Genomic DNA, 13,630 nt, shown 5'->3' on the forward strand with positions numbered 1-13,630 from the left:
TTACCAAAACCTCAATATTTTTGTAGGGGTTATAGCCCATAGATTTTGAGAAAATTTCAAAAATATGATAATATTTTTTTAATACCTAGTTGCATCCAGCACTAACATATGATGATGTTCAAAGAGGTTTGGAGCCTTTGTCGTCTCCGTTTATCAAGAAAATTGTGATTTTATAGTGGTTATTCCATCGATTTAGAGAGAATTATGAAGTTTTACTAAATTAATTGATAGAAACAATTAAACGATGCTCATTTACAATGAAATATGAGTTTAGCATACATTAATACAAATTTAGAATATGGTTAGAAATTTTAAAACAACACCAAAAATTATAGGTTTTTGTATATAAAGTATTTACCAAAAACTTAATATTTTTGTAGGGGTTAGCCCATAGATTTTGAGAAAATTTCAAAAGATATGATAATATTTTTTTAATGCCTAGTTGCATCCTGCACTAACATATGATGATGTTCAAAGAGGTTTGGAGCCTTTGTCGTCTCCGTTTATCAAGAAAATAATAATTTTATAGCGGTTATTCCATCGATTTAGGGAGTGTTATGAAGTTTTACTAAATTAATTGATAAAAACAATTGAACGATGCTCATTTACCATGAAAAAGAGTTTAGCATACATTAATAAAAATGTAGAATATGGTAGAAATTTTAAAACAACACTAAAGATTATGGGCTTCATTATATAACGAATTTACCAAAAATTCAATATTTTTGTAGGGGTTAGCCAATTGATTTTGAGAAAATTTCAAAAAATATAATAATATTGTTTAATGCCTAGATGCATCCTTCACTAACATATGATGATGTTCAAAGAGGTTTGGGGTCTTTTTCGTCTCCGTTTATCAAGAAAATAATAATTTTATAGTGGTTATTCCATCGATTTAGAGAGTATTATGAAGTTTTACTAAGTTAATTGATAAAAACAATTGAACGATGCTCATTTACCCTGAAAATGAGTTTAGTATACATTAATACAAATTTAGAATATGGTTAGAAATTTGAAAACAATACTAAAGATCATAGGCTTTAGTATATAAAATATTTACCAAAAACTCAATATTTTTGTAGGGGTTATAGCCCATAGATTTTGAGAAAATTTCAAAAATATGATAATACTTTTTTAATACCTAGTTGCATCCAGCACTAACATATGATGATGTTCAAAGAGGTTTGGAGCCTTTGTCGTCTCCGTTTATCAATAAAATTGTGATTTTATAGTGGTTATTCCATCGATTTAGACAGAATTATGAAGTTTTACTAAATTAATTGATAGAAACAATTAAACGATGCTCATTTACAATGAAATATGAGTTTAGCATACATTAATACAAATTTAGAATATGGTTAGAAATTTTAAAACAACACTAAAGATTATAGGCTTTAGTATATAAAGTATTTACCAAAAACTTAACATTTTTGTAGGGGTTAGCCCATAGATTTTGAGAAAAAATTTCAAAAAATATGATAATATTTTTTTAATGCCTAGTTGCATCCTGCACTAACATATGATGATGTTTAAAGAGGTTTGGAGCCTTTGTCGTCTCCGTTTATCAAGAAAATAATAATTTTATAGCGGTTATTCCATCGATTTAGGGAGTGTTATGAAGTTTTACTAAATTAATTGATAAAAACAATTGAACGATGCTCATTTACCATGAAAAAAGAGTTTAGCATACATTAATAAAAATGTAGAATATGGTAGAAATTTTAAAACAACACTAAAGATTATGGGCTTCATTATATAACGAATTTACCAAAATTTCAATATTTTTGTAGGGGTTAGCCAATTGATTTTAAGAAAATTTCAAAAATATAACAATATTGTTTAATGCATAGTTGCATCCTCCACTAACATATGATTATGTTCAAAGAGGTTTAGAGCCTTTGATGTCTCCGTTTTTCAAGAAAATTGTGATTTTATAGTGGTTATTCCATCAATTTAGGGAGTATTATGAAGTTTTACTAAATTAATTGATAAAAACAATTGAACGATGCTCATTTACAATGAAAAACAGTTTAGCATACATTAATACAAATTTAGAATATGGTTAGAAATTTTAAAACAACACTAAAGATTATAGGCTTTAGTATATAATGTATTTACCAAAAGCTCAAAATATTTGTAGGGGTTAGTTAGCCCATAGATTTTGAGAAAATTTCAAAAAATATTATAATATTGGTTTAATGCCTAGTTGCATCCTGCACTAACATATGATGATGTTCAAAGAGGTTTGGAGCCTTTTTCGTCTCCGTTTATTAAGAAAATAATAATTTATAGTGGTTATTCTATCGATTTAGGGAGTGTTATGAAGTTTTACTAAATTGATTGATAAACACAATTGAACGATACTCATTTACCATGAAAAAAAGTTTAGCATACATTAATATAAATGTAGAATATTTTAGAAATTAAAAAAAAACACTACAGATTATGGGCTTCATTATATAACGAATTTACCAAAAATTAAATATTTTTGTAGGGATTATCCCATAGATTTTGAGAAAATTCCAAAAATATGACAATATTGTTTTAATACCTAGTTGCATCCTGCACTAACATATGATTATGTTCAAAGAGGTTTAGAGCCTTTGTTGTCTCCGTTATTCAAGAAAATTGTGATTTTATCGTAGTTATTCCATCGATTTAGGGAGTATTATAAAGTTTTACTAAATTAATTGATAGAAACAATTAAACGATGCTCATTTACAATGAAAAAGAGTTTAGCATACATTAATACAAATTTAGAATATGGTTAGAAATTTTAAAACAACACTAAAGATTATAGGCTTTAGTATATAAAGTATTTACCAAAAACTTAACATTTTTGTAGGGGTTAGCCCATAGATTTTGAGAAAATTTAAAAAATATGATAATATTTTTTTAATGCCTAGTTGCATCCTGCACTAACATATGATGATGTTCAAAGAGGTTTGGAGCCTTTGTCGTCTCCGTTTATCAAGAAAATAATAATTTTATAGTGGTTATTCCATCGATTTAGAAAGTGTTATGAAGTTTTACTAAATTAATTGATAAAAACAATTGAACGATGCTCAATTACCATGAAAAAGAGTTTAGCATACATTAATACAAATGTAGAATATGGTAGAAATTTTAAAACAACACTACAGATTATGGGCTTCATTATATAACGAATTTACCAAAATTTTAATATTTTTGTAGGGGTTAGCCAATAGATTTTGAGAAAATTTCAAAAATATGACAATATTGTTTTAATGCCTAGTTGCATCCTCCACTAACATATGATTATGTTCAAAGAGGTTTAGAGCCTTTGTTGTCTCCGTTATTCAAGAAAATTGTGATTTTATCGTGGTTATTCCATCGATTTAGGGAGTATTATAAAGTTTTACTAAATTAATTGATAAAAACAATTGAACGATGCTCATTTACAATGAAAAAGAGTTTAGCATACATTAATACAAATTTAGAATATGGTTATAAATTTTAAGACAACCCTAAAGATTATAGGCTTTAGTATATAAAGTATTTACCAAAAACTTAACATTTTTGTAGGGGTTAGCCCATAGATTTTGAGAAAATTTTAAAAAATATGATAATATTTTTTTAATGCCTAGTTGCATCCTGCACTAACATATGATGATGTTCAAAGAGGTTTGGAGCCTTTGTCGTCTCCGTTTATCAAGAAAATAATAATTTTATAGTGGTTATTCCATCGATTTAGGGAGTGTTATGAAGTTTTACTAAATTAATTGATAAAAACAATTGAACGATGCTCATTTACCATGAAAAAGAGTTTAGCATACATTAATAAAAATGTAGAATATGGTAGAAATTTTAAAACAACACTAAAGATTATGGGCTTCATTATATAACGAATTTACCAAAAATTCAATATTTTTGTAGGGGTTAGCCAATTGATTTTGAGAAAATTTCAAAAAATATAACAATATTGTTTAATGCCTAGTTGCATCCTTCACTAACATATGATGATGTTCAAAGAGGTTTGGAGTCTTTGTCGTCTCCGTTTATCAAGAAAATAATAATTTTATAGTGGTTATTCCATCGATTTAGAGAGTATTATGAAGTTTTACTAAATTAATTGATAAAAACAATTGAACGATGCTCATTTTCCCTGAAAATGAGTTTAGTATACATTAATACACGACCCCTGCTCTTCATGAATGAGTAGCGGTTTCGGCTTTTGATTTCATCGAAAGGGCAGATGAAACAATCGGAGAAGAGGCAGGGGAGTTGCTGATTGGTTTCACAGTCGCGGAAGAGGCGGTGTTCTTTTTGTTGATCTTGCGGTCGCCGGGGACGTTAGGGTTTCCTTTAGGTTCCATTGGAAGCAATATGTGAGTGAAATTTTGTGTGAGTTTTATCAATCGTACTTGAAAGAAAATCTAAGAAAAGGAGTTATATAGGAGGAGGAATGGTGAGGAAGATGAAAACAATATTGAATGAGATGGAAAAATGATTGATTAGGGGAGTAATGGTGAAGCAATTGGATGAAACCGATATGCAGAGACGATAATCGAAGAAGAGGAAGAGGCGACGGAAGCCAAATTCAGAGATCGAGAGAATATCAGGAGTACGCCTTACATCTCATAACAGGCCAAGATAAATTAAAGATCAGGCCCAAAAATATCAAAATTCGGAGCCCAATTGCCGAACACAACAGGCGGAATACGTAGCAAAATAACTACTTCCCATTGGCTAATTATAAAATCCGACGTGGATAGGTTCAGGGGCTCTCATATCCCCCTTTTAGTATAGTATAGAAAAATAGCAAATATAACTAGGAATAGTTTAAAATTTACAACTAAAAATTATTTGGATTTTAGAAAGTGTTGCTCAAAAAAAACTTTTTTTTTTACAAAGTTTGGTTTTATAGATTGTTTGACCTCTAGCTTTCAACTTCCAAATGTGTGTAAACTAGCATGTTTTTGTTGTTTAGAAAAAAAAAACTAGCATGTTGTGTTTTAGTTTTAGTTTTGGTCTTTGGCTTAGGAAAGAATTAGCATAGTCTTGGTAAGTTGGTATGTTCAATACATATAACAGTCATGTTTGGGATATACTGTAATCTCATTGTGATTTTAATCAATATAAGTTCTATAATTAGCCAAACAAATGCAAGTTTACTACAATCAATATCAATTCTATGGTTTTTACATTGTCACTTTGATTTTATAACAAATAACTAGAAAAAGCAGAGAAGAAGAAGTCCACATACTACTACAGCAGTACAGCTACTAGTATGAACAAAAGAAGCCACCTACTACAATTTTCAAACCTAAATATATTGACTTTGTTTGGTCCAAGAAGAAAAGTCAATAAGAACACTGAGTTCTGTGAGATCGGTCTCTGAGAATCCCATTGTACAGAGCCATCCGGTTCGCTGGCATCGTGGATATTCCACAAACCGAACCGGTTTTCCCCGGTTGAGTCACTGACTCATGTACTATTCTCCGACTCAACTCCCTCCTCTTCCGGTACTCTTTCCCGTTCCCTTCCGTATCTTTCACATTCTCCGCGAACCTAACTTTCTTCTTCTTACTCCTATGTTTCTTCATTGCCTCTGCATCACAAGAACCAAAGAAAACCTTATTTTCTTCAAATGAAACTTCCGAGCCATTGAAAAAAAGAACGTACCTGAAGAAGATAGACAAGAACGGAGGAGTGGTGATGGTGGAGTCTGATCACGAACCTGCGAGGTTTGATTCCCATAGAACTGACGAGCCGTCGCGAGAAACAGAGCAGTGCTTGAGAAAACCATGGCCGTTGCGATCGCGACGGTGCCATTAGAACAACCCAACATAAGAGACATGTGCATGACGTTTCTTTAACCAACGGACTTGAAGATACCCAGAGAAAATAGAATGTGAACTGAGCTGATCGATGATTGGTTGTTGAGACTTGGGAGAGACGTGTGTCTGTGTTTCTTGCAGAGACTTGTAACTTAACAACTGTTGAAATTATTATATGGTAGGATTCTCCTCGTGGCTCTCTTCTATACTTATACAAATATGGTTATATGAGAAAATAAATACTATAAAGTTGGAAAACAGGACTACGAGTTGGATTTTATATCCAAGTGGGGAAAGAAAAATAATAGTAAATTTTTTTTTAGTATAATATAAAATTGGCATTGGTCTATAGACAAACTATATTCTAGAGACTGCCATGTATGTGTAGCTTTTAATTTATGTTTATTAATAACTGTTGTCAGTTGTATGGTTTTGGATAAAAACTTGTGTATACAAAAAGTCGAACAAAATCACATGTACATGTAGAATCCAACTCACAGTCTTTGTGTGTCCATTATTATCCAATAAATTAATATAAAAACTAATTGGATGGATATTTTTTTGAAAAACACAAGTGTAGCAACGGGAATTGGTGTAACCTTTGTCGACTTAATAATTGTGAGGTTCTATTAGCTTGGATGATGTCAACCACTTGACCTATTTTGAACAGACGTATGACATATCTATCAGACAATATCGAATGAATCTTAGCACTTAGTTCGTGTCCTGTCGACTTCAAAAACCCAATATCTTTGCTAGCGACTCTAACATTAAACCAATAAGGTTCCAACGGGGAAAAGTGCCAATTTCGACCTCAACAATTTCAGTCGTGCCAAATACGACCCGAACAATTGATCAGTGCCAAATACGACCTCAACTCAATTATAATTCAGAAAAACTGCCTGAACTTCTTAAAACATGCCTAAATATACATTGACTCTAACAGAAGTTAGTCAACCGTTAATAAGATAAAACGACATCGTTTTGATATATGAGAAAAAGTGTCAATTTCGATCCCAACACTCTCAGTCGTGCCAAATAAGACCCAAACAAATGGTCAATGCCAAAAACGACCTCAACTCAATTATAGTTTAAGAAAAAATACCCAAACTTTTTAAAACGTGCTTAAATCTACATTGACTCTAACAGAAGTTAGTCAACCGTTAACAAGATAAGACGACGTCTTTTGATATATATATATATATATTTTTTTTGTTTTAAAATATGTTCATTTCGGGACTCAAACTCGTGCCGGGATATCCTTTTAAAAGGGCACACTAACAGCTAAACTAAAGTAATTTTTTGAAATATTATTACAAATTAAAATTCCCCATTATATAAGCTACTATTCTTCTTCATCTAATCCAATTTAAAATTTTGGTGATTACTTTATATATTCTAGTTATTGTTTAATATGTGTAATATTTTGTACAACATATCTTAGTGAAAGAAAGGTAAAAGGCCTCTTAACATTTTTGAACAAAAAAACAAAATATGTAATAATGACTTTGAAAAATAAAAAAAATTCAACTTAAGTTTAAAAATTACAAATAATTTATATAAGAACATTTTATAAATAAATTCAAAGTTTTAAGTATATTTAAGACCGTATAATAATTAATATTTTATTATTTTTATTTTAGTAAGATATAAGTTTATTAAAGATATGATAAACAAAAAACATGTTAATGTATTTATATAAATCAGAAAAAATTGTCACCAAAATTTTAAATTGGATAAGATGAAGAATAATAGTAGTTTATATAATTTCAAATTTGTAATAGCATTTCAAAAAATTACTTTTATCTAGTTGCTAGTGTGCCCATTTAAAACGGTATCTCAACACAGTTTGAGTTTCGGAATGCACATATTTAAAAAATATATATATATATATATATATATATATATCAAAACGGCGTCGTCTTATCTTGTTAACAGTTGACTAACTTCTATTAGAGTCAATGTAGATTTATGAACGTTTTAAGAAGTTCAGGTAATTTTTCTTAAATTATAATTTAGTTGAGGTCGGTTTCGGCACTGACCATTTGTTCGGGTCTTATTTGGCACGACTGAGAGTGTTAAGGTCGAAATTGACACTTTTCCACGTATATCAAAACGACGTCATTTTATCTTGTTAACGGTTGACTAACTTCTGTTAGAGTCAATATATATTTAGGCACATTTTAAGAAGTTCAGGTAGTTTTTTTGAATTATAATTGAGTTGAGGTCGTATTTGGCACTGATCAATTGTTCGGGTCGTATTTAGCACGACTGAAATTGTTGGGGTCGAAATTGGCACTTTTCCCGGTTCCAACGTGTTTTAAATATAAGAAGTTTCAGGATAAAGAAAGAACTACTCGAGAAGAAGCCTTACGTAACTTCCTAGTAAAGTTAATTTGGTTTTATCTATCTTACAACCAATAAGCATAACTTTGATCAAATATAAGTTGTACGATACATAAGAACATAAAGAAGGTAGATAAAGATCACAAAGCTACATCATCACCATGTCATTGTACGAATATAAAACCAAATTAAAGGAGTACAAAAGTGCTTAACATCACACCAACTTATTAGGATCTAAAGGTAGTAGATAGAGAGAGAGACACTCAATTTATTCAAAGCTACGGCAGCAGCAATGTAGAGACAGCAAGCTTAGGTTGTAAGGATTGGAGGCAGGTAGTCTACTTTGTTTCCGAGGATACGAGCCTTTGTGTCTGGGAAGAACTCAAATCCTGGAAGCTCAGAGATGTTACCTTCATTGTCCACACTAATCGGGTAGCGCAGCAAGTGGCCAGGAAGGTCATGTTCTAGTGACTCACTTGAGTAAAAGTCCCAGTACTTATCAGCAATACGGTTAACTTTCTCAATGCATTCCAAGCTTGAGGGATCTAGGAAGGTCTCATCAAGCATTCCCAAGTGTTCGTACCAGAGTGACATACGGAATCCATGGACCTGGCCACGAGCTGGTTGTCTATGTGACAAGTGATGTGGTTGATACCCTCCCATTGCTATCTCAGAGTCCCTTGCACCATCCATTGACCTCTGGTTGATGTTAGCAGATCCAACGATAATGTACTCATCATCAACTGCAAATAGGTCAAGTGAGCCACACACACGCGAATATATATGCAAAATCTCTCTAGGTTTTATAATTGAAGATTAGGCTTTGGTGTTCAGGTTTGGTTCCGTTTCGTTGATTCGGATTTTCGGCACTTTGCATAAGTTTTATTCGGGTTTTACTGATTTTTGAAGTGAGTTTGGTTTGGTTTCTTTGGAGTTCGGTTGTATTAACCTCATGTTTAAAATCATTCAAAAATCTAGAAAAAACTAATGAAACTAACCAAAAAATATTCAAAAAATATAAGCTAGTCAAAAACTTGTCAAGCTATCTAAATTAAGTAAAATGTATTTGAATTAAAAACAAAATTCAGTATGCAAACTACAAAGATCTCTAAGATAATTTAAAATATTAAAATTACCTTAAAATATGTAAAAATATTAATATTATTTAACTAATTTCAGATATTTCGGTTTCTAATTCAGATTTTGGTTCGAGATCCGTTCGGAATTTTTTATAATGGTTCGGATCATATTTTCGCAAAAGGTTAAAAACGTCTATTGAAGAGTGGATGTAAACTTACCGATCATCATTTTGCTATGGACGTAGATCATGAAGCGACGTGCTTCTTGCGCCCTCATATAGTCTGTGTCAGGGTCTGGTCTCTCCGCAGGCTCATACTCCCCTTCTTTCTTAACCTCACGGTTTCCAAGGCAGAATAACGTCAGATAGTTCCTAGGATCTTCCTCCAACCCCTGAGCCCTGAGAGCCTGAGTAACATCCTTGTACATCATCTCCAAGGTCCTCCTCTGCCAATCCAATATAGCTTGCACCGATGCACTCTCCGGGATACCTTCAGGCCACATCGGAACCACAACATAGACTCTAAACTTCTCTCCTTTCTCGATCTTGTCAACGATCTTGAGAGACAACTCCTTTGGGATCAGATGCAAAGCATTGATGTCCTCAGGAGTGATACCATCAGCAGCCCAAGCAAAGGAGCTTCCAAGGAAGTACTGGTTCTCGATATAGATGAAGTCTTTAGCACGTCTTATAGCGTGAATGTAAGCGTCTTGGATACTCCTGTCAATGACATTGTCCTTACCACTTACCAAACCAGCTTCAGCAGCTACTTCAGGTGATTCAGGGAACCCAGCGGCAGCTCCACCGTCTATAGATCTAAAGAGCTGCACATTCCACACGTCGTGATCTTCTTGGAACATAACAGGAGAAGGAGTGATGATAATGTCACTAAGCTCTCTCAACTTAACGAGAATGTCTTTACCACCTTGCTTGCTCCATCTCTGCTCGAAGTTGTACAACACATCCCAAGCGATTGGACCTTCGAGACGAGAGTGGATGTCCTGCCAAGGCTCCCTAGGACCACCTTTGGTGATCGAAGCGCCGGTGAAGTTAGGCTGATGGAAGTCATCGTGGTGCACCGTGTCCAACGTCCTGAACAAGGAGTGGAAAGGAGTGTCGTAACGTCCATCGCATAGATCAATACCTCCGACAAAACTCATGATCCTCCTCATCTCCGACCCTCCTCCTCCTTGGCTCGGCACCTCGCTGTCCACAACTACGATCTTCTGGTGGTGCGTGAACATGGCTGAGACTTGCAAGTTTTGGACTATGCTACCGCCATCATCAGGGTTACGTGGACACAACACACAATGCACTTCGCTTCCGTTGAAGTAGTTCTCAGTGTCTTCATCGTGAGTAGCCATGAGACCGTCTTTTTTTAAAACATCAACGGATGTTCTGTCGTCCCACACAAGTAACAGAACCCTAACGCCTTCGCTAGCTTTCTTTTTAAGTAACTCACCAAGAGTCATATCACCTCCTGGTTTAGGCCTCCTCGAGTCTCTCACCAAAGTGATCTCAGTGTAAACAGACCATCCTGTGATGTAGATCAAATGTTTTGCATTTGTTATCGCGTCGAAAATATCCTCCCAGCATCTGTGAGGCTCGTAGTTCTTCCCACCAGCGAGAGGAATCTTGGGGACGAAGTTATCCGGAACATGAGCGCCTTGATACAAAGAAACTCTGCAGCCCTGTCTCTGGGAGAAGAACGTGTAAGGCACTCCAGGGAACTTCGCGCTTTTAACCCCCATGTTCCAGTTTCGATCCGTCTCAACGCCGAAGTACTGGAGTTTGACGTGAATCTTGGACTCTCCGTGGATAGGGTTCCTGTCGTTGTCCAAGATCTCAACCCATTTTTCAACTTCCTCGCCGTTGATGACTTCGTCGACGGGGACGTACGCTCTACCGATGAGGGTGGCTCCTATGGGGTTATCATCTTTGACGGTGAAGATGATGTCTGAAGCCATGTGGGCACAGTAGATGTGGAAGGACTCGTACCACTTTGGGTTCTTGGGCTCGTCTGTGATCTTCCTGGTTCTACCAACTCTAGCTTTTTGTAGATCGATAGTTGCGTAGAGCTGTGTTTCTCCTTTGCCGAAACCAATTGCCTCTTCAACATTTGCTCTAATCTGGAAGTTAAAACAGAGGTTAAAGATCAAAATAGTGCCTTAGGTTACAGTTTCAGTAATATTAACCATCACATTCCATAACATAACCGTATAAGACATAAAGCTATATATGTAAAGTATATACCTTGCCGAGGAAGCCAGAGCTGAGACCACCAGTGTGGAGAGCATCAACTTCATAGATGGTAGCGTGCAAAGTCCCGTGCAACAGATGCTGCGCCATTGATCTACCGTTCAACACATATTAGTTTATCCAAATAATTGATGTTTTAGCTGTTTTTTTTGGTGTATACAAAAAATTAATGTTTAAGAATATAATTAATAAAAAAAGAAAAGAAAGAATATAATTAATACATTTGTCTTTGAAACTAAAAAAAAACATAAATCAAATAATACAGAGTTTAATAAACCTTAAATACAGAGTATATATAAGAAACAACTTATCTACACAGATGAGGATAGAGTTTGCGAGTTCAACTCATCCTAACCACTGAATCTACGGTTTCTAATTACTTAAAAACACGTGCAGACAACTTCAGAAAGATTCATAGCGATCAATATACAAAAGAGATTCAGAGAAAGACTAACTTGCAAGATTCCTTGAAACTGAATCGGTGGTGAGAGAGGAAGAAGAATCTGTGATGGAAGAAGAGCTACCATGTGGTGGAGCTATTATTTCAAGGAAATGATAGGGGGGACGCATGGGGCCTCATTTTCTTTTATTTTTTCCTACTTAGCTTTGATTATTTATTTAACATGACCCCACCGTACGAAGAAAAATCAACTTTTTTGTTTCATCCCTTAAGTTTGTTAGTTCACAAATAGGTCCGGTTGTTACATAAACTACTCTTAGTTTTCCTTTTAGTCTATTGTATTAATGATAAAATTATTATGCTTCGAGTACTCGGGTCTATCTCATACAGTTTCAATGATTCAACACCGAAAAACAATATACTTTAGTGGTCAAATTTGGCAAATTATATAATAAAGGTTCTAAACGGAGAAAGTGGAAGAGTTAGTGACTATTAGAAAATCTTAAAATAATCCAAAGTTATAATATACCTGACTTGGGGATAATATATCCAAATCGTGCTCCCGCGTCCAATGCCACGACGGCGTTTTCGAAACTGAATCTTTCACCGTCCATTCGAGAGAAACTTATTCATGCTGAACCACTTCTACTATTTTTAACTTTTCATCGTTGGATAGTGAATATGACTTTGGATTCTTGTATACATTATTAACCGACATAGAAAAAAATGGGTTACACAACGTGTTATATAATCATCTTAACAAACTTAGTAGTATAAAGTTATTACATCGATTTACGTTCTTCTAGCTTTTATATTTTTCAAAATAATATATCGATTAATTGGGGAAGAAATGTCTCCAGTATATGTAAGGTACGTACGCGTAGAAGCCGTGTCGTGTGCTTAGCGCTGGGAATATGGTTCGTTACCCGCGGGACCCGGCCCGTTAGGCCCGCTGCGGGGCGGGTGCGGGCCCAAAAAAAATTTGAGTTTTAAAGAAGCGGGTTATGCGGATTGGGCCGGTAGAAAGCGGGGCGGGCGCGGGTTTTTATAATTTTGGTCGCGGGTAAGCGGGTACCCGCATATATAAGGAAAACATGTTGTTTTCATTGTTTGGTCTAGTTAGGTTTATGTTGTTTCTGTGTTTTAAGTAGTTAGTGCATGTTGTTTTTTTGTTTTAGGTTATAACTGTGCGTTGTTTTTATTTTCAAGAGTAAAAAAAAAAAATTAGAAAGTTCTAACCTAATGGCTTCATCTCTTTCTCTGCGCCTAAATCGATTTAGTCTCTTTCTCTCTGTCTCTGCAAATCGTTGATTCTCTCTGAGACTCGTTTTTTCAGTTAGTCAGTTCTCAGAGTCAGAGACTCTGACTCCCTGTCTCTCATCTCTTAGTCTTTGTTGCTGTCTTCCCGAGTCCCGACCGTCTGTCTCTCTCTCTCTCGACTCTCGCTAAGGCAATAGTTGATCTCTGTCTCTCTCAACTCCAGTATATATTTCTCTTTGCCTCTGTCTCTTTATGGTGTTGTCTCTGTCTCTCAATGTCATTATCTCTTTCGATCTATCTCTTGTTTTGGACAGAAATTGAGGTGGCTGATTCTGGTGATCAAAATGAGAGCTTGCCTACGTTTGAAGCGTTTTAACAGACGTGTAAGTTGTGTAGTTAATTAGTCATTTGCCTGCATTTCATTTATTTTCTCATCTCACTAAACTATTTTACCACTTAGGGCAGCTGAAACACTTGAGATGTGGC

General features: G+C 34.5%; 2 protein-coding genes and 2 long non-coding RNA genes across 4 annotated transcripts; 2 read left to right on the forward strand and 2 right to left on the reverse strand.

Moving 5' to 3' along the window:
* Positions 1-1,887: 1,887 nt before the first annotated feature.
* Positions 1,888-3,839, forward strand: LOC117127330. The gene is made up of 2 exons (XR_004450266.1): positions 1,888-2,243; positions 3,646-3,839. It is a non-coding gene; the product is annotated as an uncharacterized LOC117127330 (long non-coding RNA).
* Positions 3,840-5,112: 1,273 nt separating this feature from the next.
* LOC103840517 lies at positions 5,113-5,944 on the reverse strand. The gene is made up of 2 exons (XM_009117027.3): positions 5,647-5,944; positions 5,113-5,572 (listed from the first exon to the last, which is right to left on the reverse strand). The coding sequence occupies exons 1-2, from the start codon at positions 5,825-5,827 to the stop codon at positions 5,325-5,327; spliced, it is 429 nt and encodes a 142-aa protein (XP_009115275.1). The 5' UTR covers positions 5,828-5,944; the 3' UTR covers positions 5,113-5,324.
* On the forward strand, positions 5,320-7,329 carry LOC117128213. The gene is made up of 2 exons (XR_004451443.1): positions 5,320-5,486; positions 5,585-7,329. It is a non-coding gene; the product is annotated as an uncharacterized LOC117128213 (long non-coding RNA).
* An 893-nt stretch (positions 7,330-8,222) lies between these two features.
* On the reverse strand, positions 8,223-12,159 carry LOC103840526 (phospholipase D alpha 2). The gene is made up of 4 exons (XM_009117033.3): positions 11,940-12,159; positions 11,479-11,578; positions 9,446-11,354; positions 8,223-8,890 (listed from the first exon to the last, which is right to left on the reverse strand). Exons 2-4 carry the CDS (start codon positions 11,572-11,574, stop codon positions 8,457-8,459), a joined length of 2,439 nt encoding a protein of 812 aa, XP_009115281.1. The 5' UTR covers positions 11,575-11,578; positions 11,940-12,159; the 3' UTR covers positions 8,223-8,456.
* Between the last annotated feature and the right edge of the window lie 1,471 nt (positions 12,160-13,630).

This window comes from Brassica rapa, chromosome A01, assembly GCF_000309985.2.
Source record: "Brassica rapa cultivar Chiifu-401-42 chromosome A01, CAAS_Brap_v3.01, whole genome shotgun sequence".
Taxonomy (NCBI): Eukaryota; Viridiplantae; Streptophyta; class Magnoliopsida; order Brassicales; family Brassicaceae; genus Brassica; species Brassica rapa.

Excerpts from the sequence above, each read along its gene's own strand:
- LOC103840517 (XM_009117027.3), bottom strand. The coding sequence starts at position 5,827 with ATGCACATGTCTCTTATGTTGGGTTGTTCTAATGGCACCGTCGCGATC. Across the intron at positions 5,573-5,646 it reads TTCTTGTCTATCTTCTTCAG|AGGCAATGAAGAAACATAGG; the intron begins GTACGTTCTTTT and ends CTTGTGATGCAG.
- LOC103840526 (XM_009117033.3), bottom strand. The coding sequence starts at position 11,574 with ATGGCGCAGCATCTGTTGCACGGGACTTTGCACGCTACCATCTATGAA. Across the intron at positions 11,355-11,478 it reads GCTCTGGCTTCCTCGGCAAG|ATTAGAGCAAATGTTGAAGA; the intron begins GTATATACTTTA and ends TTTAACTTCCAG. Across the intron at positions 8,891-9,445 it reads CCATAGCAAAATGATGATCG|TTGATGATGAGTACATTATC; the intron begins GTAAGTTTACAT and ends ACCTATTTGCAG.